This window comes from Pongo pygmaeus, chromosome 15 (genome assembly GCF_028885625.2).
Source record: "Pongo pygmaeus isolate AG05252 chromosome 15, NHGRI_mPonPyg2-v2.0_pri, whole genome shotgun sequence".
Classification (NCBI taxonomy): domain Eukaryota; kingdom Metazoa; phylum Chordata; class Mammalia; order Primates; family Hominidae; genus Pongo; species Pongo pygmaeus.
In genome coordinates this window covers 66347907-66374141 of record NC_072388.2, presented here as the reverse complement: position 1 = coordinate 66374141, position 26235 = coordinate 66347907, and the positions used below count along the sequence as shown (strand labels likewise).

Below are 26235 nucleotides of genomic sequence, written 5' to 3'. Positions count from 1 at the left end.
GCCTGGGTGACAGAGCCAGACCCTGTCTCAAAAAAAAAACAAAACAACAACAACAAAAAAACGCCTGGAGCAGTGGCTCACACCTGTAATCCCAGCACTTTGGGAGGCCGAAGTGGGTGGATCACTTGAGCCCAGGAATTTGAGACCAGCCTGGGCAACATGACAAAACCCCGTTTCTACCAAAAATACAAAAATTAGCCAGTCTCATAACCTGGTCTCAAAATAAATAAATAAATAGATACAACATTTTTAAAAATAATAATAAGAGATAGGGTCACACTCTGTCACCCAGGCTGGAGTACAGTGGCACCATCTTAGCTCGCTGCAGCTTTGCCCTCCTGGGCTCAAGCAATCCTCCCACGTCAGTGTCCTGAATAGCTGGGACTACAGTGGGTAAAGACTCTTTCAGCTGTTTGGCTGTGCGTTATCTAACATGGCCACACACAGCTGTGACAGTGAACCTGAGGAGGAGGCTGTGCCTGTGTCTGAGGGCTTTGCTTTGGAATTAGGTGGTTGTGACGGTGCTGAGGTGTTGAAATGGGGCACCTACCCTAGAAATCCTGCCTGAGAGCTCAGAAGGGAGGAACATGGCCTGAAGGCCTAAGTCAGGCAGTGTGACTTGGAATAGCATGTAACTTTAGGGGAAATAAAATATAAAATCCAGAAGGCTGGCCAGGCATGGTGGCTCACGCCTGTAATCCCAGCACTTTGGGAGGCCGGGGTGAGTGGATCACCTGAGGTCAGGAGTTCAAGACCAGCCTGGCCAACACAGTGAAACCCCATCTCTACTAAAAATACAAAAATCAGCTGGGCATGGTGGCGGGCACCTGTAATCCCAGCTACTCAGGAGGCTGAGGCAGGAGAATCGCTTGAACCTGGGAGGCGGAGGTTGCACTGAACTGAGACTGTGCCATTGCACTCCAGCCTGGGCAACAAGAGTGAAACTCCATCTAAAAAAAAAAAAAAAAAAAAAAATCCAGAAGGCTGTGGTTTAACAAATGTAACCTGACTCATTATTATGGGTTGTGGACAAAACAGGTGTCAAAATATCTCCAGGAAATATTAACTACATATACGGATACACTCCAAAGTTTAACCCTGTCTTCTGGCATTAGGATGGATGCCTTCTGCAAGATTGTTGATCCTGGAGGGAGGAGGTGGGAGTAAATCAATGGAGAAGCAAGAAAAAGGAGGGCCAAATTGGAAGAGGAAATGTTTCCAGGAGGGATTTGGCAGGTGGAAACCCCAGAGCTGGAATTTTTGTGCCCAGTGGAGACCTCTGATGACCAGTGTGGTACTCCCTGGATTTGCCTCCATGTCTGTTCCTGGGCCCCACCCCCTGTCCTAATAAGAGGGTCCCTGATGTTTTTGCCTCTAAATTTTTTATTCAGAAATAATTTCAAATGTACAGAAAAGTTGCCAGAACAGTACAAAACACTCATATACTCTTTACCCAGATTCACCTGTGATTAACATTTTGCCCCACTTGCTTTATTTAATTTTAAATTTTTTATGTAGAGACAAAGTCTCACTATGTTGCCCAGACTGGTCTCAAACTCCTAACTTCAAGCCATCTTCCCACCTCAGCCTCTCAAAGCGCTGGGATTACAGGCCTGAATCACTGCATCTGGCCACTTCTGTTTTTAAAATTTGGTGCTTCTTCTGTAGCCTTGGTTCTTGTCAAATGTTGGGCGAGCCTTCGTTCTGTGTTCCTCTGTTGGATCTTGGGGTCTTCAGGTTACCTCAATGTGAATGCTGATTCTCTGCACCACAGCCAGCCATCACTGGCTGTGGACAGGAGGGTGGGATGTACCTGCTGGGCACTGACAAGTGCTGGTCTAGGCATCCCCTACCTCTCAACCCATGTCCAGAGTATAAGCATGGTGGGTGGGGGTGGGGCCGATTGGCCTGGCTGCTCCAGATTCAATAACCACCAATTCAGGGCCCTTCCTGTGCCTGGATTTGCTGGCTGAAACCTTGTAGCCCCCACAGCTGCTTCTCTGATAGAGCACAGAACCCACAGGCACACTGCCTGGCTTCAAATCCTAGCCCTGCCCTTACTAGCACTGTGACCTTGAGAAAGCTGCATAACCTCTTTGGGTCTCATTTCTAAATTATCTTCTCGGCCTTTCTCAGGCTGGTTTGAGGCTGTCCTAATGAATGTAATGGGTCCTCTTATCCTTTGTCAAAAGGAATGTTAATTATTTTCAGCAGTCTAATTACGTGGCTAATGAGAGACTGACTGAGATAACATTCCCTTTAATTACTCTTGCCTAAGTGCTATTTGGAGCCATATTTTAAGCATTAGCAAGACTGCGTGCTTTCTCAGTAGATGGAGCTGTCCAGCAAGGGGCTGAGTGAAGGGCAGGGGTTGTTGGGCTTAAGGCTTATGATGGAGGTGCCTGGTGTGGCTGGGGTCAGTGTCCAGCTGAGTGCATGTTGGCCTTTCCTGTGGGCTGTTACTTAAGGAAAGGAACAGTACCAATTGGTTCAGATGGAGAGCAGACAGCAACTGTCACAGATTCCCCAGAACAACTCTCATCCTTCAATTAAAAAAAAAATTTATTTTTAAATAAATAAGTTTATTACATGTGTGAGCCACTGCCCCTGGCCTTACCCTGTCAATTTCAGACTGACATCCTTATAGCTCCAAGTCCAAAACAAAAAAGAAAAGGATGCCTCTTTTGTGGTCTCTGTGGCCATTCCAACAAGAATCTCAGGATTGGCTCTGATTGGAGCATGTATCCATCCCTGAACCAATCACAGAACCAGGGGAATGTGGTGCTGTGATTGGCCAGGCTGGGCCTGATGCTCACCCCAACAGGCAGGGTATTGACAGCATCCAAAGCACACTGACCCTCAGTGTTGGAAATAAAGCTTGGTGTCGCAAAGTGAAACCAGCACTCAGGCAAAAAAAAGTTTTCTCAGCAAGGCAATTTACTTCTGCAGAAGGGTGCTGCCTGTGTCAGTTACGATCACGAGAGCACACCGAACAAAGGAGAGCAGGGGTTTTTATCCCTAATGCAGACCCTGTTCCTGTGTCCTCCCTGTGTTGGCTGGGGTTGGACCGCACAATCTAAACTAATTCTGATTGGCTACTGTTGACATCATCAAAGGAGGCAAGGGTGGGCACTTGACGGAAAAGATGAGTACATAGGTGATGGCATATTCTTGGGCGTGTTTGGGTGCAACAGAGGTAGGGAGGGCTGATAGATGGATGGATAAGATTACTTTCAGAATAGAACAAAGAACCAGGAACTGAAACCTTTGAAGATAAACTGTGCCTAACACCAGCTACTCTGGCCTTGCTGTTTCTCAAACTTGTCTAACTTTCTCCTACTTCAGGGTCTCTTCACTAACTGTCCTCTCTGCCTGGAATGCTTTTCTCAAAGTTCTTTGCATGGCTCTTCTCATCTTTCTAACCTACACCCAAATGCTACCTCCTTAACATTTAAGACTCACCTTCCAGCATCCGGTTTCTTTCTTTCCCCCACCTGGCCTTCCCCATCTTCATGGCATAATATTAGAAATTATAGTATGTTTGGAGCTGCTTAGTTATTGCTAATCTCCCACCTGCCTGTGAGCTCCAAGGGGGCAGGAACATTGTCTTGTTCACACATGGTACAGTACCTGGCCTTCACTGGGTCTCAGTAAATATTTATTGACTGCTGGAATACAACACCTTGAATAAACAAACCAGCTACCACAGGACTTCTTGGACTAAGTTCCCTCGTTGTTTGGAAATCTCTAGGTGGCTTGGCTGTACAGGCTGTGAAAAGTGGAGTCCTGTTGTCACACCATAGGAGTGGTCCAGGCTTGTCTTCTGAAAGCCCTGCTGGGCTTCTTTCTGCCTCCCTGGTGAGGCAACAAAGGGGCAGGGTCCCCGTCTCTTCTGAAGGTGCAGTGTGGCGGGGTAACCTCCAGGACACCCTAAGGACATGGGCAGTAGTGGGGAGAACCCAGATAAAATCCTGGTCACTTTGCCAGTGAAGCTGTGAGGCCGCTGCCTCTTTTTTCTGACTGACAGGAGAAGGCTTGCTGGTCTCATGTGCAGAGTATTCTAGGGCCTCTCAGCTGCTGCCTGATGGGATCTGCATAGGGGATTATTGATGAAGGCAAGGTGAGGCAGCTCTTTACAGTAACACATGCCTCGCTCTGGGATGGCGGCCAGGCAGCTAATTAGAGAGCCCAACAGCTGTCCAGCCTTTCAGGCAGCAAGCAGCAGCTACTGATTGCCGGGGGTGGGAATGGGAGGAAATAGACATGGGACCAGAGACCACCCTCCAAGGTGATGGAGTTGGGTGGTCAGGGTTTGCTCAGTGGGGGACTTTGAGAGGGGCGTGTGAGATAGAGTGGGCTAGATGGGGAGGAGGAAGGGGGAGAGGAGAGGGAAAGGACAGGTGGCCTCCAAGTGAGACAGAAGACAGTGGGGTGAGACGTTGGGCAGGCGGGGCAATGCAGCTTCCAAGCTCAGAGCAAGGGGCACAGAGGGGAAGGACAGGGCGCCGTGGGGTTGGGGCCTGGCTCCCATCTCCATGCACCTTCCCCATGCCAGGCAGGCTCCCACGGCCTGGGCCTCTCCTTGCTTCCTGGGGGAGCTGGACAGGCACAGGCTTTCCCCTCAGGGGATCTGGAATACTGATTGCTTTTGTAGTTGAGCTTGGCCCCTCCTTGGTGTAGGAAGTTACCAGATCCATTTGTGCTCAGGGCTTTTCTTACTCTAGGATAAGTAAAAGTGGCTGTTCTGAGTCACGTGGGAAGAACTGGGGGCTTTGAGTAACCAGAGGGCTCCCCAGTGGGCCTTTAGGCATCTTCTCTACTTTGTGGGCACCTGGGTCAGAGTGTAGTGTAATAAGAAATGTATTCGGTCTTTGTCCCAGGTCCCTGTCACAGAGCTCCTAAAACCCTTGAAATTTCCTGAGTGAAAGGAATGTCTTTTGTTATTCATAATAAGCACCTTTGATAACACCTGAGTTTATGCTAATGAAGTTACTGGGAAAGTGGTGGGGTGGTGGAGGGGCTAGACAGCCTCAGGATGGAGACAGTCACCAGAAAGACCAAATGCTTAGAGGATTAGAACATTTGGCACCACCCTCCAACCTCCAAGAAAGGTGTGGGAGGGTGGAGATCAAGCTACATAAAAACTCTTGAACAAGATTTGATAGGTTTCTGGGTGGCTGAACATGTGGCGGTGCTGGTGAGTGACCCCTAATACATCACCCTATCTATCTCTGCATCTGGCTGTTCATCTGCACGCTTTGTAATAAATCAGTAAAGGTAAGTGTTTCCCCGGGTTCTGTGAGCCATCCTAGCAAATTAATAGAACCCAAGGAGGGGGTCATGGAAACCCTGGTTTGTAGCCAATTGTTCAGAAGCATAGGTGACGATCTACTACTTGTGACTGGCATCTGAAGTGGGGGCAGTCTTGTGGGACTGAGCCCTCAAAATGTGAGATCTGCTGCTATCTCAGGATAGATAGCATCAGAGTTTAAATGAACTGTAGGAGACCCAGTTGGTGTCCGCTGGAGAAATGTTTGGTGTGGGGGACCCCCTCCAGGCCCACCCCATATCTGGTCACAGAAGTGTTCTGCTTTGAGTGTGACAGCAGAAGGAAAAAACTTTTTTTCCTTTACAGGGAGATTTGGGGAGTGTTAAGGAAAAGGAGAGTGGGGGTAAAAAAACAGAGGTAGTGTTTGCCTGCATGCTTTCTGGCTCCAGTGTTAGGTTCCAGGCCAAGGAGAGGATGAGGGGCCGGGGAGAGAGATCTGGTTTTTAGGTTCTGGTCAGAGAAGCAGAGACTCAATCCTGCAAGCCCAGCTTACCTTAAATAGTTATAGGAAAGGAGAGAAAATGGTGCAAAGGGAATTTTCCTGCCAGTAGCCTCTTTGGGAAGTGAATCCTATGTGCATGAAAACTGATGTGGCTTTTGAGAATGCCAGCACATTGTAGAAATAACAGAACAGGAGTTGTTATTCTCTGACCTGAACCTGTGCTTGGCCCCTTGCCCACGTAGGAGCCTGCAGTATCTCCCCTGATGCCTGGAACGGTCTGTTCCTGCCCCAGTCTTCCTTGCGTGATGTTGGACATGTCTTCTGTATTGTGCAAACCCAGGCCGCCCACTCTGCCTCTCTTCATTCTCTGGTGGTACAATGGCTCCTGGAGATGGGAGAAAGAAGAGTGAGCACACTCCCTGCTTCCTTCACCTGCAGAGACAGCCTTGCCTGTAATAAACCAACATGTATGGCCCATCTGTGATGGTGGCCTATAAATCAGAGAAAAACACAAGACATTGCTATGTTTGATTAGTAACGTTGAATATTTCAGTCGCCCAAGAATTTAAATGTAGCTGGGCCCTTCTCCACCTTGCCTGTCCATCCATCCAGCAGAAATTTTATGATCTCAAGAAATTCATAGCGTGGTGGGGGAAACAGACATATAGAAAGAATTTTAAGATGGGGCGATATGTTTCAGTTGAAGGATGGTCAGATCCCCCGGGAACATCAGTGATGGAATGACCCGGAGGCTGTGGGACGGCATCGCAAAGGAGTGAGGAGGGACAGGGTCTGGAAGAAGGAGTCAGAATGCTGGCTGCAGAGGAGGGCAGGAGAGATGACAGGGCTTGAAACAGGCCGGTGGTCTCTGCTTCTTCACGCTCCCAGCAGCGTCTCAGGCATATTGACCAGAAGCTGCACGGACAAACTCAGCTATAAGTTTGCAAAATAAGCAGCTTACTTGGAACAGACTAAGTAGATTACACTGACTCGAAGACCCTTGTGTGCAGACATGTGCCTTAAGGATGAGATTTGGGTGGGAAGCAGTTCGAAGGCACATCGTATGGGGACAGGGTGATTCTGGAGGCTGAGGACTGGGATTTGAATCAAATGTTTGGATTTGGCCAAATCTCTTAATGTCCTGAACCCTCTGTGTTTTCATTTCTAAAATAGAGGTGACCATTTCTGCCCTTCCTGCCCCTCAGGAGCCTGAGAAAATCATCAGAGATGATCTAAGTTCCATCCATATGTTAGTTGCTATAAGGGCTCATCATTCATTCATATGTTCCAAGAACCTCTGGTTCAGGTCCTGCAGTCCTCAAAGGAGCCTCATGTCCCCTGTCCCCTGGGACCTACTCTTGGGGGATAGGGAGTGTCAGTGAGGCCTAGGGACAGCTTATGCACTTGGAGGAAGAGGTGCACCATCATCTCGTCCTCCCTGCAACTAAGTTTTTCCTGGGGAAAAAGCCTGCAGACCAGGAAGCGGGAGGTGTCTGGTGGGACGCTGCCCTCAAAAGGAGCCTTTCTGAGTGCTGGGGCTTCATCTGCCAGGGCTGCACCCCAGCAGGCAGTGGGCTCCCAGAGCTGGCTGCAGTAACCCGCAGGCTGTGCCGGCAGGATGTGGTCTTTGGTTTCTGTTTCTGTTTTAGTTCTGACTTGTGCCGTGGATGTGGCTGAGGGCCTAGGGTGGGAAGAAGTCTCCACAGGTGGGATTGAACTCCCCAGGCACATGGTCCTTGTGGTGCTGGTGGAGAGGGAGTCCCAGAGGGTTCGGACATGCTCCGTTAAAGCCTTTTCCTCAAGGTGATAGGTACGTGTCAAGGTGACCCCTGTCCTCCATCCGGCAGGCTGGGATAAGCGGGAAAGATGGACAGATCGGGGCGGGTTGGAGGGTCCCGTTTGTGAAGGAGCTGGGGAGGGGGAGGCAAGGCTGAGCACAGCAGCCCACTGTGATGCTCTCAGTGCAGAGGCCCTGAGGGGAGACCCAGGGGAGCACCCCCCGAAACCACACCATACAGTGAGTTTCAGGTCCCTCGCTCCTGCCCTTTCACTTCTCCTCGGCTGCCTGGCTGCCTCACAGGTTGTCAGCTTGAGCAAGGGCCCAAGTGGCCTCTACTCAGAGAGCCTGGGGGTCAGAGGGGAGCGGGGAAGGTGGACGTGAGCATCAGCACAGACCAGCGCCTCTGGTCCATCCTGCCTGGTCATCCACAGGGGAGTGCCAGCTCCCACCCCCAGCCACATACTGTTCTCAGCTTCTGAGTGGCTGGGCTGTGCCAGAGGGCCATGCTGGGCCTGAGTGCTGTCCTTGGGCATATGCAGATGGTGCTGTATCCAGGGGGTTTTCAGGGAAGCTTTAGCACTTTCATATTAAAACAAAAAATGTTGGAATCTCCATTAAATAATCAAATCTTAGGGATAGTATTAAAAATGTGTACATGGCTGGCCAGGCACAGTGGCTCACGCCTATAATCCTAGCACTTTGGGAGGCTGAGGTGGGAGGGTTGGCCAAGAGCTTGAGACCAGACTGGTCAACATAGCAAGACCTGTCTCTATTTGATTTTTTTTTTTTAAAGTACATGGCAAAGGGCATTATAAAGTAAGATTTGTATTAGCTTGTAGCTGGTTACTGATGTTCATAGGAAGGGCCTCAACCATAATAATGGTAAAATAATAAAATGGGATGAATAAATATTAGAGAGGTAGAATTGTACATAGAAAGGTTTAGCACACATTTTGTTTTTCTGCACGAGTGGTTGTTCTCTGCTTTCAAAGTGCTGAAACAAATGTCCTACATTGTCTGCCTTCCATGAGGTTCTGACCGCCCTTGAGAACAGATGTGCCCACTACAGGGTGAAGGTGAGAATGTAATTTGAAGCTGAATGAGAATGGAGCTGGATTCTAAAATTATATCCCCTCTCAGATTCACAAGTGTTCACACATTCAGGCAAGAAGCCCTAAGTCCTAACCCCTGACGTGTGGATTGTCCAGGACCATCCCAGACTCTTGTGGCTGGATTAATCAGACCTGAGCAAACTGGATGCAAAGAGGAGGGGGCAGGTTCCAGGAGGGGGCCCTGGTGGCCAGGGTGGGATGAGTGTCTGGTGCTGAACCCAGAGCCCAGGCCCTTGCAGTGTTTGCCTTGGATCTGCTGGGGGCAGTTTAAGCTGATAAAAGCCTCCTCTTTTATTCCCAGGGACACATGGAAGCTGCCAGCCCCCCAGCCAAGGATCAGCTGAATCCTAGGGCTGATGCTTGCCTGCGTTGCTGAGAATGGCACTGAGGCCCAGCCAACAAAGTTTAACCTAGGACACTCCTGGACAGTGATCCTGATGTCTGTTGTGAGCTGCACACTCAAGGGTGTGATAAGTGAGTATGTTACAAGTACCCAGGGGATCACCAGCCCAGCGATCCTGCCTGCTTGGCACCTCATCAACATGGGCATGAGTCTGGAGGTTCTAGTTCTGAGTCTGTTCCCCATCCAAGGTCCTGTCACAGGGCTGCAGTTCTGCAATGGGAGGGGAATGTCAAGCAATATTGGGCCATCACATGCTGGAGCCGTCTTATGGCCACATGGCCTCTAAAAACCAGGCCAGACCCAGTGTATTAGTTTGTTTTCATGCTGCTGATAAAGACATACCTAAGACTGGAAAATGTATACAGAAAAAGAGGGTTAATTTCACGTGTCTGGGGAAGCCTCACAATCATGGTGGAAGGCAAGGGGAAGCAAGTCACATCTTACAAGGTTGGTAGCAGGCAAAGAGAGAGAGCTTGTGCAGGGAAACTCCCCCTTATAAAACCATTAGGTCAGCCGGGCACAGTGGCTCATGCCTGTAATCCCAGCACTTTGGGAGGCTGAGGTGGGTGGATCACAAGGTCAACAGATTGAGACCATCCTGGCCAACATGGTGAAACCCCATATGTACTAAAAATACAAAAGTTAGCTGGGCGTTGTGGCACATGCCTGTGGTCCCAGCTACTCGGGAGGCTGAGGCAGGAGAATTGCTTGAACCTGGGAGGCAGAGGTTGCAGTGAGCCAAGATCACGCCATTGCACCCCAGCCTGGCAACAGAGCAAGATTCTGTCTCAAAACAAAACAAAACAAAAACCCATCAGATCTCATGAGATTTATTCACTATCACAAGAACAGCATGAGAAAGACCTGGCCCCATGATTCAATTACCTCCCACCCAGTTCCTCCCACAACATGGTGGAAATTCAAGATGAGATTTGGGTGGGGACACAGCCAAACCATATCATTCAGATTGGCTGGCGTGAGTGAAGCGAGCACCCACACCTGGGAAACAGCATCTACTTTGGTCGTCAGGCTTCAGATCTGTACAGTGAGGACCGTGCATTACCTGGGACTGGACTCTGCCCAGAAGCCATGAGCAATGCATGTGGTGCTGGTCTAGGAGGCCTGGAGTAGGGCATCCAGGGCCCTGGGAGGTGGGGGGATTTGTGAGCCTTAGCTGCCATAAGAGTGACCACCAGGGGATCTGGAGGAGCAGGTCCTCTTGCTTTTGTCACATGTCAGTAGCAGCATCTCCTCAGCAAGACAAACTCGAGGTAGGGTGAGAGGCTCCTAACTGCACAGCCCTGCCTGTCCTCACAGGCCTTTCTTTCCAGCCTCAGCCCCTGGATTTTCCTTGATGATGCCTTAAAAAATGACAATTGGCTGCTTTCCCAACCCCCAGAGGCCTGTCTGGCCTGAAGGCTGTTATGTCTGTGCAGGGCCCGTAGCCTGGTGGGATCAGAGACCTGCAGGAAGGAAGCTCCCCAGAAGGCATGGCAGGCAGAGCTGGGCTTTTGCAATCTTGAACAGACAAGCTTTTTTTGGAGTTTCTAGGCTGGTCCATGGGAGCCCAGAGCTTCAGATTCCATGCAGGAATTTGCAGGGAGTAGAAAAGGGGTAATCAAGTCTGTTTCCACTTTAGGTAGATCTTGACTCTCCTAGTTGAGAGTTTATAATTCAGGGCCAGAATCTGTTTTCCACTCAGCCTGGGCTTGCAAAGTCAGTTTGACTGGAGTGTTTTTCAGGAAGTGTGTTCTTGCGTTGATTTGTAGCCAGGGTGGTGTGAGCAAGCCTAGACTGTAGGAGGAAGGGGGTTGGGGGTAAAGAGATGGCCATGGATGCCTCTGTGGGAACGTGGTGACTCAGATGGGAGACACATCTCCCCAGAGCAATTTATGCCATCAGCCTTAAGGCTGTTGTACCGTTTGGTTCAGTGATTCCCCTTCTGGAATTATCCATTAAGATATCTTATTAGGAAATAGTACCAGAGAAGAAAAGGGCTAAATTCTTCCATTACAGGCATTAAAGGTAATTCTCGTTATATCATCTGTAGTAGTAGAAATGGGAAACAACTGGTCCCTTTGGACATCTAGGTTAAGTAAATTACAGTTTTCCGCTTGCTGGAATACTACACAGCCATTATAATAATGAGCACAGAGGCTATATAACAACTTGGAAAAATAGTTATGACAAGTGAAAATGGCAGGTTGCAAATAAGTATATTATGGTGACTTGTAAAATACACACATAGGAAAATATTGCAAAGGAGAAATGGTAATCGCTGTTAGTTCAGAATTATGAATGCTTTTTCTTTTTTTTTTCTTTATTAGAAATGAGGTCTCACTATGTTGCCCAGGCTGGTCTCAAACTCCTGGGCTCAAGCAGTCCTCCCGCCTCAGCCTCCCAAAATGCTGGGATTACAGGTGTGAGCCCCCACGCCCAGCCTATGAATGCTTTTTCTATGATGCATGGATTGGCTTTTTAAAAAATAAAATTGAATCTGGATGACTACACAACATACCATTAATAGTGACTTTCTCTAAGATGTGTGATTACAGGGAACTTTTGCTTTCTATGTCATTCTGTAATGTTTAAATTTCAGCTGTGAGCACATGTTGCTTTTATAATTAGAAAAAAATTAAATGCTAGAATTAAACGTTTTAGAAGGCTGTATTTCTCAAGAAAGGAGGGAAGAGAGACTGAGGCAGCTAGCTGTTTATACCTGCCCTCATCAGTGTTTAAGGGCCTGGGCCTGTTTGGGCCCACTCATCCATCCATTCATTCTACAAGTATTACTAGGTATTATTGCCAGGCACCACTCTAGGCACTGATTACACAGCAATGGACAAGACAGTGCCCCCGCCCTCATGAAGCTTTCATTCTAGTTGAGGAGAGACAGACCATAAATAAGTAGCAACATATCAGAAAGTGAAAGTGCTATGTAGAAAATAAAATGGAATGATACGAGTGACAGAGAGGCTATTTTGGAATGGAGGAATCAAAAGTCCCTGAGATATGACAGCTGAGCTGAGATCTGAATGGTAACAGCAAGGCAGCCACATACAGGTCTGGGATGCCAGCCTGCCGGCCCCCCGTGCAGGGCGCCCTTCACTTCCTGAACCCCAGGTATCTCTGTGCCAGAACTGACTCCATCCCCCAAGTCCACTCACCCTGCCCTGCCTCCTGCTGGGGTTTGCTTGGGATCTGAGGCCCCCTGAAATCCTCTGTGTTTGGACCGTTGCTCCTGACATGCTGGCTGTTGCTCCTCTGGGCAGCTGGCCCCTGCTCTTGGCTGGTGTCTCCATGGCAGGGCTGAGCCATCTGAGATTCCCAGGAGCACTAGGGTGGGCTGGCAGTCAGGGGGCCTCTGGGTTGTGTGTGTCCTGGTGAGGGGCCTTTGAATGGCGCATGCCTTGAGGCCTGAGAGTTAGTTGCTGTCATGGTCCTGTGACTGTCAGCTTTGACCCCGGATGGCCTCTGTGTGGATCCTGAGGAACAGGCTGGGAGCCTTTAGGAACTCTGACACCCAATTGCGAGGTTTGTTAATGATCCACCTAGAAGTTCACAACCTTCTCCTTGCTTCCTGTTGTCTCTCCACATACCCTCCCAGCCTTCCAGAAGCAGGAACTCAGATAATGGTAGTACCCTCAGAGGAGCCTGTAGTCAGCCTTGGGGGCAGTGCAGTGTGCTGATTAGGAGCAAAGACTCTGGAGCCAGATTTGTGGGGTTGGAATCCCAGCCTTGCCTTTTATAGTTATTAGAATGTAGGCTCAGCCATGTGTGGTGGCTCATGCCTATAATCCCAGCACTTTGGGAGGCTGAGGCAGGCAGATCACTTGAGGTCAGGGGTTCAAGATCAGCCTGGCCAACATGGTGAAACCTCGTCTCTACTAAAAATACAAAAATTAGCTGGGTGTGGTGGCGGGAACCTGTAATCCCAGCCTGTCGGGAGGCTGAGGCATGAGAATTGCTTGAACCTGGGCGACAGAGGTTGCAGTGAGCCAAGTTCACACCACTGCACTCCAGCCTGGGTGACAGAGTGAGACACCATCTAAAAAACCAAAAAACAAACAAAAAAAGAATGTAGCCTCTTTCTGCCTCACTTTCCCCATCTGTAATATGGGCTTGAGGATTTTTTGAGTTAATACATGGAAATACTGAGAAGAGCACCTGGTTATTATTATTATTGTGACTTGGGAGGTGGAGGGAAGACTTCATCAAGGCCTGCAGTATCACTAATCCCAGGGGCTTTCCTTGGGGGGTGCCCACAGCAAAAGGGTGGAAGTCTGCGGCATGTGCACCAGCCAGTGGCTACAGGAGTTTCCCTCCACTTGCTTCCCTTCCGGCCCTGAGCAAGCCCTGTTTTCCTCCCTGCTAACTTGATGACAACAGGGGAAGTTCAGGGAGGTTTCTGCCCTTTCCTCATTGAAGCCACTCACCTTCAGCACAGAGCCACCCAAGGGCTCCTGAAGCTGTCCCCCACTGCCTTGCCCTCCGGGTTCTCCTAGAAGCGCTGTGGGTCTCCCCAGAACATGGAACTGTAGTGATGGGGGTGCGTGGGGATGGGGAGTGAAGCTTGGGAAGTGAGTGGAATGAAAGCGGAAGGCCTTCCCAGCCCGGTTGCATGGGAGGGGAATCCCGATTTTCTGGCCAGATGCTTCTCTGGACAAAAATTCCCCGTCATTGTGTTGTGGCACCTTAGCCCCCTGAAACAAGATGGGAGTTTTTGACAAAACCAAGGGCAGTTATTCCATCTGGTTTTGCCTTCAGCCTGTCTTAGACTTTTATGTCAGCCTCTTTACCCCTCTCAACTGCTGGCCATGTCCCCTGCCACCCTGTGGAACAGCAGGCTCGGAGAGCAGCTGGTGAGATGCTCTTAGTGAGCAGGGCTCTGAAAGCCAGCTCCCCTTCCCCTTCCCCATCACCTGTTCCCTTGGAGGGGTAGTTCCCAGCCCTCACAAGTCGCCTTGAGTCCTGGCCCTTCGCTGGGACTCTGGTTGCCCAGGCCCTTTCATCAGATATGAGGACTTGGATTTGAGTGTTGTTCAATCAAACCCTGCTTGTGAAGCTGTCCTTTGCTCTCCAAACTCTGTCCTCCTGCATTCAACCTTGCTCACACTCTCCTCCTCTTCAATCCACCCTGAATTTCTGTTCCTGGGCTGTCCTATCTTCATGTCACAGGTCTCAGGACAGTTTTGTTTGTCACCAGGAGAAAGAAGCCAAGGTCCCCTGAGCTGCCAGTTCCTTCTGCAGCAGGCTTTCCCGGGGCTCTGATCCCAGGGCTGAGCAAGGAGCTAGTGGAAGGGGCCCGGGGGTACAGGGAGTCAGGTGGGTGGAGGCTGGGGCAGGGAATAGGGGCCTGTCAGGCCCTGTATGGGGTGGGTGAGCCTGTCCTAGCTCAAAGTTAAGCACAGCTCCTGTGCTGATTAGAAATGGGTTTGGAGAGTGGGGTTCTGAAAACGCATCCAGGTCAATGCCCAGCCTCTAATATTATCATCTTCCCCACCACAATGGGAGCTGCCACCTCAGCCAATGACACTGTCTCCTATTCCTTTCTCTTCAACCCCATCTTCTGCCCTGACTCAGGTCTTTAATTTCCCCTGTTGGTCTTGCATGGACCAGCTATGTTCTCCTAGTTCCGCCCTCGGACACTGTCTGACATTGCCGTGGTGTGCTTCCCCTCCATCTACTACCCATGGCTTCCTGCTGCCCAGAAACAGAATCTGGGCTTGGGGCACACCCTGTTTCTCTCTCCCCCATCTCGCTTCTTTGTTTTTCTTTCTTTCTTTCTTTTTTAAGAGACAGGGTCTTGCTCATTGTCCATGCTGGAGTGCAGTGGCACAATCATAGCTCACTGTAGCCTCAAACTCTTGAACTCAAGGAATCCGCCTGCCTTAGCATCTGGGACTACAGGCACACCACATCAAACCAGGCTACTTTTTTTTCTTTTTGTAGAGATGGTGGTCTCGCTATGTTGCCCAGGCTTGTCTCGAACTCCTGGCCTCAAGCTGTTCTCCCACCTCAGCCTCCAAAAGTGCTGGGACTATAGGCATGAACTCCATCCTCTCTTCTGTTCAGCAGCTTCCTGTCTCTCACCCTATGTTTCTCTCTCCCTTTGACAGCTACCCCTTTCTTCTTGCTTCTGCTCTGAGGGTTTTGGGGTCTGACTCTCCCAAGTTACCTGCTGGGGTTGGGGAAGAGACTGGACCCTCCCATCTGTTACCAGCTGGGAAACCATTCTGGGCCATCCCAGAGAGATCAGAGGCAAGAAGAGCAGGGTTTAAAGTCAGCCTCAAGGCTGGGGTCTGGCCTGAGTGATGAGATCCACACAGTCATGTCAGGCTGCTGCAGGAGAGTCCCTGTGAGGTTCCCGTTCCCTCAGCCCAGGCCCTGGGGGTTGGAAGAGCCAGGGGGATACGTGCAGGTCATGGGGCCTGAGTCGGGGTAGGAGGTCCAGAGGTCTCCACACCCCTGTGCTGTGCCATCTGTCTCAGGCCCTCAGTCCACCTCGGTGTGTTCCCCTGGAGCCTGGATCTGTTCTCTCCTGCCGGGGTGTAGGAGATTAAATGAGGGGGTGAGAGGCTGTTCCCCTTTCATTCCACCGTCTTTTCAAGTCTGCCCCTCGGGCTGGCTCTGACACCCTTCCTCTTCCATTCATCTCTCGGTAGCCACAGGGAAGCTGGAGGCTCACCTTCAGTCTCCCGGGATGTCTGTGGGAGTTTTGTTCTCCTGAGGGCCATATGTGGGGTTATTATTGCCACCCGATTTCTTGGCTCGCTAGCTTGGTGCTCAGGGTTGCGATGAAGACCTAACCTGCTTGACAGGAAGGGCTGCCTAGAGGCTGCCGAGAGCAGGGGCACAGTGACCCTGCATCAGGTAGGAGGTGGTGTAAAAGCAGGAGGGGCTGTCCAGAGGTCTGGCTCTGTGCCAGAAATGACAGCTGCCCTTTCTGGAGCCTTAGCTGTATTTTAAGTAGTGTATATGTACTAGTTCATTCATCCTCACAACAGCCTTCTGTGGTCATTACTTCCATTATCCTCACTTTACCTACAAGGTCTCTGAGGCACAGGGTGGTTGGGCAGCGTCCATTAGGTCTCACAGGTGGAAAGCATCAGCCAGGATTCCAACCCAGGCAGTTAGGATCATCTGGGGTCCCTGAACTTAACCAGCTGGCCATATTGATACCTGTGAGGCATGGTTTGTTGTTGGATGACCCAGGAGGGAAGAGCCTGCAATAATTTTACGTGACTTCAGGTTTCTTTGGGTTCATTTGCTTAGCAAATTCATTGAACACCTTCTATACACAAGGTATGAATACGGTGAATACATATTCATTCCACAAGCATTTTTTTTTCTTTTTTGAGACGGAGTCTCACTCTGTCACCTAGGCTAGAGTGCAGTGGCGCTATCTCGGCTCATGGCAACCTCTGCCTCCCAGGTTCAAGCGATTCTCCTGCCTCAGCCTCCCAAGTAGCTGAGATTACAGGCGCATGCCACCATGCCCGGCTAATTTTTGTATTTTTAGTAGGGATGTGGTTTCACCATGTTGGCCAGGCTGGTCTCGAACTCCTGACCTCAGGTGATCTACCCGCCTCGGCCTCCCAAAGTGCTGGGATTACAGGCATGAGCCACTGCACCCAGCTTCCACAAGCTTTTTTTTTTTTTTTTTTTGAGACAGAATCTTGCTCTGTAGCCCAGGCTGGAGTGCAGTGGCACGATCTCACTCACTGCTACCTCCACCTCCCGGGTCCCAGTTCAAGCAATTCTTCTGCCTCAGCCTCCCAAGTAGCTGGGATTACAGGCACGCACCACCACACCCAGCTAATTTTTGTACTTTTAGTAGAGACAGGGTTTCACCATGTTGGCCAGGCTGGTCTTGAACTCCTGACCTCATGATCCTCCCACCTCAGCCTCCCAAAGTGCTGGGTTTACAGGGTGAGCCACCATGTCCAGCCTCCATAAGCATTTTTAAGATGAAATTTCAGTTTTATAAAAGTTATACATGCGTGTTAGGAAAAAAAAGTATGCAGAAAAATATAAAGAAAAAAATCACATATGATATCACCATCCAGAGATGATTGTTGTTTAATTTTTTTGTATATGTGCACATATGCATGCCTTTGCAGAATCGGAGTTAGGTTGAATATTCAGTTTTGAATCCTGCTTTTTTCTCTTACCACTATCTTAAACAAGCATTCCTCAGGAGGCTGCTGGTGCTGGTGTTCAGATGAATCCAGTGAAGCAGAGTGCTCACTATTACCACAGAGAAGGGAGGGTGCAGAAGTGGGCAGACAGCTCTGGAGTCAGGGTGCTTAGGAAAGTCCTCACAGAGGAGGAGCTGGGTCTTAAAGGAGGGTTCACCGGCCCTGGGTGGGGCCCAGGTAGCAAAAACAGCAAGGTAGACATCTGGAGGACAGGATTGGAAGCAGGGACAAGTTGTGAAGGGCTTTGCCAGCCGTCCCCAGGGGTTTGAGCTTTATTTACTCTGTAGATGTTGAAGATCCACTCATGGGCTTCAAGTGGCGAGAAACATCGGATTTGCATTTTAGAAAGGTTGCGTTTTTTCTACACACTCTTTCATCCTGTGATGAGTGAATTAGAAGGAAGAAGGCAAAGCTGGGAGAACTTTAGAGTCATCCAGGTGAGACATGATGAGGGCGTGAACCAGAGCAGCGGCAGCAATGAGAAGAGTAATGAAGAGAAGGGGATGGATCCCAAAGATATTTAAGAGGTGGTAAGGGTGGGAGTTAGTAGCTGATTTGGTGGCTTTCCCTTGGCCAGTGGGATGTTGGTGGGCATGGCTTAACCAGAGTCTTGAACCACACATGTACAGCTGGGCTTGCTCAGCTTTGTGCCTCTGCCCTTGCCATGAGAAGAATATGCCCAGGCAAGTCCACTGGGCCCTGCAGGAGGATGAGAGACAGGTGGAGTGGAGCTACACTGCCCCAGCCATCCGCCAACCACAGACATGTGAGCTGTAACAGTAGACGGTAGTTGTTTTAGGCCAGGGTTTTTGGGATGATTTGTTATATGGAATTGCTAACTAAGAAATGTCTTTATTCTTGTCTTGAATGCTTACTGTGTGCTGGGCTTTGTGCCGGGCACTGGGAATACTGTGCTGAACCAGGCAGGCAAGGCCCTCACTCTCAGGAACTCATGTTAGGGTGGGGATGTGGCAGAGGAAGCCAGACAGACTTCGAGACCTCTGGTTCTAACTGGGTGCATGGTGGTGCCATTAATTGGGGTGGGGGTCTTAGGAGAGAAACAGGTTTTGGGGAAAAGATAATGGGTTTGATTTTATTTATTTATTTTTTAGAGACAGAGTCTCACTGCATTGTCTAGGCTGGTCTTGAACTCAAGAGTTCTGGGCTCGAGTGATCCTTCTGCCTCTGCCTCCCAAAGTGCTAGGATTACAGGCATGAGCCACCACACCTGCCCATGGGTTTGATTTAGGAAGGGAGTCTGGGATGCCTGCGGGACATTAGGGGGAGCTGTCTAAGGAAGAGCAGGAGCTATAGGTGCAGCACACAGGAAAGAGGTCTGGCCGGGGACCGAAATTCTCAATATAATATAACAGAAAATAACGTGTAGCAAAGGGAGTGAGACAGAGTAAGTGCTGTAGAAATTCAGAAGAGGAAGAGAGGACTTGGGACCTGGGAGAATGAAAGAGATTTTGTTCTGAAGGTAACCTGCAAGCTGGTTTATACTCACGGAAGTGAGAGGAGAAAGGCACGCCTAACAGAATGAATAGGACCTACAAAGGCATGGAGATGAAAGACAGGAAGAGCTGGATTGTGAGGAAAAGGCTGAAGATGTCAATCGGGGCAAGGTCATGAAGAATCTTGAATGGCAGGCCAAGGATGCTGTTGTGTTTCATTAGGAAATAGGGAGCTATCGAACATTTTGTTTTTGAGACGGAGTTTCGCTCTTGTTGTCCAGGCTGGAGTGCAATGGTGCAATCCCGACTCACTGCAACCTACACCTCCCAGGTTCAAGCGGTTCTCCTGTCTCAGCCTCACAAGTAGCTGGGATTACAGGCGCATGCCACCACATTTTAGCTGAAGCAGGCCTGGTCACATTAATACCTACCCATCCATTGTTTTTTTGTATTTTTAGTAGAGACGGGGTTTCATCATATTGGTCAGGCTGGTCTTGAACTCCTGACCTCAGGTGATATGCCCATCTCCGCCTCCCAAAGTGCTGGGATTACAGGCGTGAGCCACTGTGCCCAGCCGCTATCGAGCATTTTTGAGCAGGGGAGTGACATTTGGTACGTATGTCTAACAGATGGGCAGTCGTGTGCAGGGGATGAGTTCTGCAGTAGAAAGCAAGAGATATTGGTTCTAATCTCAGCTCTTCCATTTACTGGCCCTGGGATATGGGGCAAATGATGTCCCCTCTCTGAGCTCTGTCTCACTGCAAAAAAATGGGAGTAAAATTTTCTGACCTTCACATGAATCTTTTTTATTTTATTTATAAATATATTTTTTGGAGACGAAGTCTTGCTCTGTTGCCCAGGCTGGAGTGCAGTGGCATGATCTTGGCTCACTGCAACCTCCGCCTCCTGGGTTCAAGCAATTTTTCTGCCTCAGCCTCCCAAGTAGCTGAGACTACAGGTGCATGCCACCACACCCGGCTAATTTTTGTATTTTTAGTAGAGACAGGGTTTCACCATGTCGGCCAGGTTGTTCTCAAACACCTGACCTCAGGTAATCCACCCGCCTCGGCCTCCCACAGTTCTGGGATTACAGGTGTGAGCCACTGCACCCAGCCTGAATCTTAATTATGTAAGAACCATGACAAAATGTGAACGAACTACTTGGAAGACCACAGAGCAATGCACAAGGATGGGTAGCTATTAATGTGACCAGGCCTGCTTCAGCTGAAATGTGAGGCTGGAATTCCCAGACAGGTGTCCATACTACAGATGCCATTTCCTTAACCTCTGTCTTTTCTCGCACCTTGGAGAGGGGATCGACAGAGATGTGAAGCCATTAGCAGCTGGCAGAGCTAGGATTTATGTTCTCAAGCCCTACCTTCCCATTCTTGATGCAGTCCCACACCTCCCTCCGCATGAACAGGACACATCATTTAGAGAGGGCCTGCCCAGGACAGGCCTGCGTCAAGGCCACAAAGCACCGGCCTGTGCAACAGTCACTGTCCTCAAGGAGTTCACATGCTAGTTGGATCATGAGAGCATGTACCTCAAAAAGCCATTGGGGTGGCACCTGATAATGGGCCAGGTAAGTGGTGCAGACAGTCGCTGGTGGAGGGCGAGGAGAAAGTAGAGAGAAGCAGCATGGGAGCTGGGCCTTGAAGACTGGTGGGGTTTAAAAGAGGGGAGGGAAAAGGAGCCAGAAGGACTGGGGAGGACTCTTTCCTGTGTCAATCCATTGGTTTCCCCTCAACACTGAAACCAAACACCAAAACCCCATTTAATGGAGCAAAGACAAATGTGACCACAATGAGAGAACCACCTCACACCCATTAGGATGGCCATTATGAAAACAAAACAGAAAATAACAAGTGTTTGGGGCGGATGTGGAGAAATTGGAACCCGTGTACATTGCTGATGGGGAATGTAAAATGGTGTGGCCACTGTGGAAAACAGCACAGTGGTTCCTCAGAAAGTTAACCATAGAATTACCATATGATCCAGTATTTCCACTTCTGCATATGTACTTGAAAGAGTTGAGAGCAGGGACTCAGACAGACCTTTGTACACCCGTGTTCATAGCAGCCTTATTTTCAGTAGCCAAAAGGTAGAAGCAACCCAGGTGTCCATCAATGGATGAATGGATAAACAAAATATGGTGATATATACAATGGAATATGATTCCGCCTTTAAAAGGAAGGAAATTCTGGCCAGGCACAGTGGCTCACGCCTGTAATCCTAGCACTTTGGGAGGCCAAGGCAGGCGGATCACCTGAGCTCAGGGGCTTGCGACCAGCTTGGGCAACATGGTGAAACCCCGTCTCTACTAAAATTGAAAAATTAGCCGGGCATGATGGCGTGCGCCTGTAGTCCCAGCTACTCAGGAGTCTGAGGCAGGAGAATCGCTTGAACCCGGGAGGCAGAGGTTGCAGTGAGCCAAGATTGCGCCACTGCACTCCAGCCTGGATGACAGAGCGAGACTCTGTCCCAAAAAAAAAAAAAAAAGAAAAGGAAATTCTGACATGTGCTGCAACATGGATGAACCTCAAAGACGTTAGGCTAAGTGAAAGCTAAGCCAGTTATGCTAAGCCAGTCACAAAAGGACAGTGTTTGTATGATTCCACTTATATGAGGCACCCAGAGTAGTCAAATTCATAGAGACAGAAAATAGAATAGTGGTTGCCAGGGGCTGAGGGTATGGGGAGTGGGAGTTTGTATTTAATGGATACAAAGTTTCTGTTTGGGACAATGAAAAAGTTCTGGAGATGGTTGGTGGTGATAGTTGCACAACAATGTGAATGTACTTAAGACCACTGAATTGTACACTTAAACATGGTTAAAAAATGGCATGCACACACACAAGGACAAATGTGATGAGTCACTTACATCTCAGAAATATGAGTGACATGGAACTGTTTGAGAAGAAGTGGAGGAAGAAATGGGGTCCCCAGTGGATAGGCCTGCGAGAAATCAGCAAGTAGTCTAGAAATGGGGCTGATTGGTGGACCAGGCCAGCTGACTCTTCAACTGACCACAGATAATCCAAAAAAGCTGTAGGGAGTACAGACACATCCCTCTAAGTAGCATTTGGGTAGAGTTGCAGAGAAGTCAGTGGGGTGGGTGGGTTATTCTGTTCTTTGCTCTGTTTTTTTTGTTGTTGTTTTGTTTTGTTTTGTTGGAGACAGAGTCTCACTCTGTCGCCCAGGCTGGAGTGCAGTGGCGCAATCTTGGCTCACTGCAACCTCTGCCTTGCGAGTTCAAGCGATTCTCCTGCCTCAGCTTCCCAAGTAGCTGGGATTACAGGAGCGGGCCACCACGCCCGGCTAATTTTTGTATTTTTAGTAGAGACGGGGTTTCACCATGATGGCCAGGCTGGTTTGGAACTCCTGACCTCAAGTGATCCGCCCGCCTCGGCCTCCCAAAGCGCTGGGATTACAGGCGTGAGCCGCCGCGCCCGGCCCTCACCTGTCTGTCTTGTGCCCCCCGCAGCCAGCCCCAGTCGGCGCCATGGCCTCTGCCGAGCCCCTGACGGCGCTGTCCCGCTGGTACCTGTACGCCATCCACGGCTACTTCTGCGAGGTGATGTTCACAGCGGCCTGGGAGTTCGTGGTGAACTTGAACTGGAAGTTCCCTGGGGTCACGAGCGTGTGGGCTCTCTTCATCTACGGCACCTCCATCCTCATCGTGGAGCGCATGTACCTGCGGCTGCGCGGCCGCTGCCCGCTGCTCCTGCGCTGCCTCATCTACACGCTCTGGACCTACCTGTGGGAGTTCACCACCGGCTTCATCCTGCGCCAGTTCAACGCCTGCCCCTGGGACTACTCCCAGTTCGACTTTGACTTCATGGGCCTCATCACCCTGGAGTACGCCGTGCCCTGGTTCTGCGGGGCCCTCATCATGGAGCAGTTCATCATCCGCAACACCCTCCGCCTCCGCTTCGACAAGGATGCTGAGCCCGGGGAGCCCAGCGGCGCCCTAGCCCTGGCCAACGGCCACGTCAAGACTGACTGAGTAGGAAGCGGGTGGGGGGCCTGGGGATCTCTCATGGAACTCATGAACAAAGAGACCAAGCTGGTGAGGTTTCCCCATCCATGCAGCAAAGGCCCTGCTCCGGCCAAGCCTCAGCCCTGTAGGGCACACAGAGCCCCCTAACCTCCGCGGGGGCCGGTGTTGGGGGGCCGTGGTCAGGTGTTGGGGGATGGGGTGTGGAGGCAGCAGAGGGACATTGGGAAGGGTCCATGGATCGCGGCCCAGTTCAGGGGTTGGTGCCAGGAGGCCTGTGGCTGAGCAGCGATGGACTATGTAGTTGACTTTGGAAGCAGCAGGCCCTGTCCTGGCCAAGGGACAATGAGAATGGGGCCGCAGGTGGGAAGCAAGGCCTGACCTCCCTCCCTCTGATCTGGATTTAGTTGAGCTTTGGCTGGTTCCATTAGGCAATATTCAGGTGCTTGCTTGCAACCAATACCTCCCCAGGGGCCTGCTGAGCTGCAGCCGAGGAGAGACTGGGCAGCCAGGAGGCTGCGTGGCAGCAACGCTGGTCTGCAAGGGCTGGGGGACCCTCCCTTGGCTCCTCTCCCCTCCCCCAGGGCCCTGCGCTGCTCCCTTGGCCTTCTGGGGCCCCCGTGGTGCTGGATTCCCACCAACCTTGGGCTTTTGGAGGTTTCAATCCCCGTGTGTTCGGTGGCGTTTCCCCCTTTTCTGTCTTGTTTTCAAAGCCTTTACCACTAGCAGCTCTTTATCCACGTCGGTCACCACACCTGCCCCACCCCAGCTCCCTAGCCAGCACAGGAGCTGCCAGAGATGGAGCCCTGAGACACCCCCAACCCCCACCCCCTTGCAGTCCTTCCCTCCACTGTTCGGCTGGCCTGATGCCTGGGGAGTTCTTGAGTTACACCTCCCTACCCCCAGTCTAGTGGGCTGTGGCAGTGCTGCCTTCTCAGTGCCTCAGCTGAGAACAAATGATGCTCTCCAATGCACAGGCAGGCTGGGTTAGGCCCTGTGGATCCACAGTGGGGACCTAGAGGCAAGTCAGTTCGGTGGGGAAAAGACAGAGTTCTAGGTCATCTATTCCCTGCCTGGTTTATTTTCAAGCCAAAACTGAGCAGTCTAGCTTTCTATGGGTTGGAGAAGCCAGGTATCCAGCATTGGAGACTGATGGAGAATGAGAGGAAGAAAGAGAGGAGGACCTTGCAGCTGTGGAAGGCTCCTTGGAGCCTCCTTTGTGGGAGGGTATCAGTGCTGGTTCTGCCAGAGCCTCATCCCTGGTAGCAGAACCTCAGGGCTGCCCCTCTCCCCAAACTTCTCCCAGCAAGGCTGACCCTTTGAGCTTACTCCTTAAACAGTATTAACCCTGCCACACTCATGGGCATTGGCACCTTGGTTCCCCTGCCCCACCTTTGTCCTGTGACAGGTCCATTGCTGGCAGTGGACAGGTGAAATACTCACTCCAGCCTACTTCCAGCTCTGACTCTCACTCCTCAAGGGGAAGGGTCCGTTAGAAAGTGGCCCATCCATCCCATGGTACATGGTCTCTTCTTGACCACACTAGGACTCTTAGGTAGTAATTAGCCTTTCCCTTTTTATGGATCATTACAAAGTGACGGTATCACCTGTGGAGAGAATGTCCTCTTCCCTGCTGGCTGCCCTGCCCATACTGTGCAGGGTGTGGTGGGGTTCAGGGTGTGGTGGGGTGCAGGGTGTGGTGGGGTGGGCCACAGTTGTGTCCTAGGTCTGGAGAAAAGCTTGCAGACTCTGCCTTTGGCAAGATTTTCTGCAGTTAGCCCTGTCCAGAGCAGAACGAAGGGTATTTCCTAGCCTATTTCCTGGGCAGGCTCCTCAAATCCAGGGATGAACTACTTTTTGCAGGGGCCAGCCCTCCTTTTGATTTTATTGTGGCCCCAATTCCAGGGCTTTGGGGGTTACAGAGAATCAGGCTTCCGGTGGGAGTAGATTGTTTTCCATCTATAGGTGGAGGAAGTTCCAGGAGGAGAATATTGTCTGGCTTCCCTGTTCTCTCTGGACAGTTGTTTCCTTGGTTCTCTCTCCAATTCCATGTTGTCTTAGTCTCCCAGCACCCCTTCAGGCCTTCCATGTGGGCCCCTAGACCACACTACCCACCTTCACACTCGCATTCCACAACTGAGTCCAGTGGCCAGCTTGTTGATGCCTCCATAATTCTCAGCCAGAGCAAATCCTTGGTTGGCCCACCAGGTCTTGCTGCTCCAGAAGTTGCCTTGTGGGCATTCCCTGGCACCATTTCCTCTCTGGGTCCTATACGTTCCCAAGTTCAGGAGGTCCTGGGGGTATGCCTGTGTGCCTGGCAACATCCAGCATTGTGTTTCTGCTCCATCTAGGTGTCCCATTTCTCCAGTTGCCCCTCATAAGGCATCAAACCTCCAGCAAAGGAAGGCAACAACCCATGGCCTGACCACGGGATCTACAGGTTCAGGTCTCACCAGGGATAGCCCAGACTTCAACTCTTGCTTTTTTAGGTATCAGGGCCCCAATCCCTTAGTGGCCAGGGACTCAAAGTTTGGAATAATCCCAGTCCTGCCAAGCATTAAGGGTGCTGGTGGGGAGTGTTTGCTGGCTGTTCATGAACCTCTGGTGTCCTGGGCCTCTCTCCACTGGACATGGCAGCATCTCTGAATTACAGATTGCAATGTGTTGCCCTGCATGGTTGAACTGCTTCTGACATCTGCTAGGCATCCCATGTGCCCTGTGCCCTCTTCAATGCCAGTGAGTCACAATGGCCTATGCTTATTCACAGCAATAATACCTAGGGAGTCCCCATGAAGCCCTTTTGTCCTGGTCCCTCACTCTGCATGGGTCTCCTGGGGAGGCAGCTGCTGAATGGGTCAGTTCATGAGAACCTGCATTTATGAAGCCCTGGGCTGTGCAGGCATCACCCTGGGATGCAGACAGGTGAGAGGCCCAGCCCTTAGGGGAGCCATGGCAGGGAGAGTGCCTTCCACCCTGAGGCCACCCAGACCTGGAGATGCTGCAGGCCTCAGCACTGCTAAAGGGCCTTTGAGGTGTGTGGGACTGTCTCCCAGTTGGGCAGCTCATGAGAAGGACACACGACCAGTTTGTGCGCCTATTGCCTGCTCTGTGTCTCCGTTGGTCCCTCTGTCTCTTCCTTTTCACATTTGTGCACATAAAATATACGGTGTTTGTGTTCCAGGACTGGTTCTGGCCCATCTGTTTTTCCTCTTTTGGAGCCACTTTCTCAGGGGCTTCTGGAGGCCAGGCCCTTTGCACCCTGGCATCATGCCCTCCCGAACCAAGAGGGCTGCTGGCGAGGCTGCCCCGTGGAGGGGGCAAGTGACACTCCCTGCCAATCCTTGCTGTCTCTGCTCTGACACTCTGGTAACCTGAATTCACACCCTGACCCCAATTCTCAGGTGGCATAATGTGATCCAGGCCTTACTTTGGTGCTACGCTTCCAGGCAGAGGGGGATCCCAGGCAGTATCCAGGTTGACTGCAGGTTGGCTGCAGCTGCCCATGAGACAAGCTC

General features: G+C 50.7%; 1 protein-coding gene across 5 annotated transcripts in view; it reads left to right on the top strand.

The window, feature by feature from the left end:
* TMEM229B (transmembrane protein 229B) overlaps positions 1–25903 on the top strand; it is a 45185-nt gene extending 19282 nt beyond the window's left edge. For 4 of the 5 annotated variants that reach the window (XM_054448264.2, XM_054448262.2, XM_054448263.2 and 1 more), the window contains 2 exons: positions 8965–9137; positions 22208–25903. In XM_054448264.2, coding sequence (XP_054304239.1) covers positions 22226–22729 — 504 coding nt within the window. In that variant the 5' untranslated portion in view covers positions 8965–9137; positions 22208–22225 and the 3' untranslated portion in view covers positions 22730–25903. Of the gene's footprint in view, positions 1–7418; positions 7582–8964; positions 9138–22207 lie in introns of those variants that run through there. The other variant, XM_054448265.2, reaches the window with a different exon arrangement.
* Positions 25904–26235: the final 332 nt, after the last annotated feature.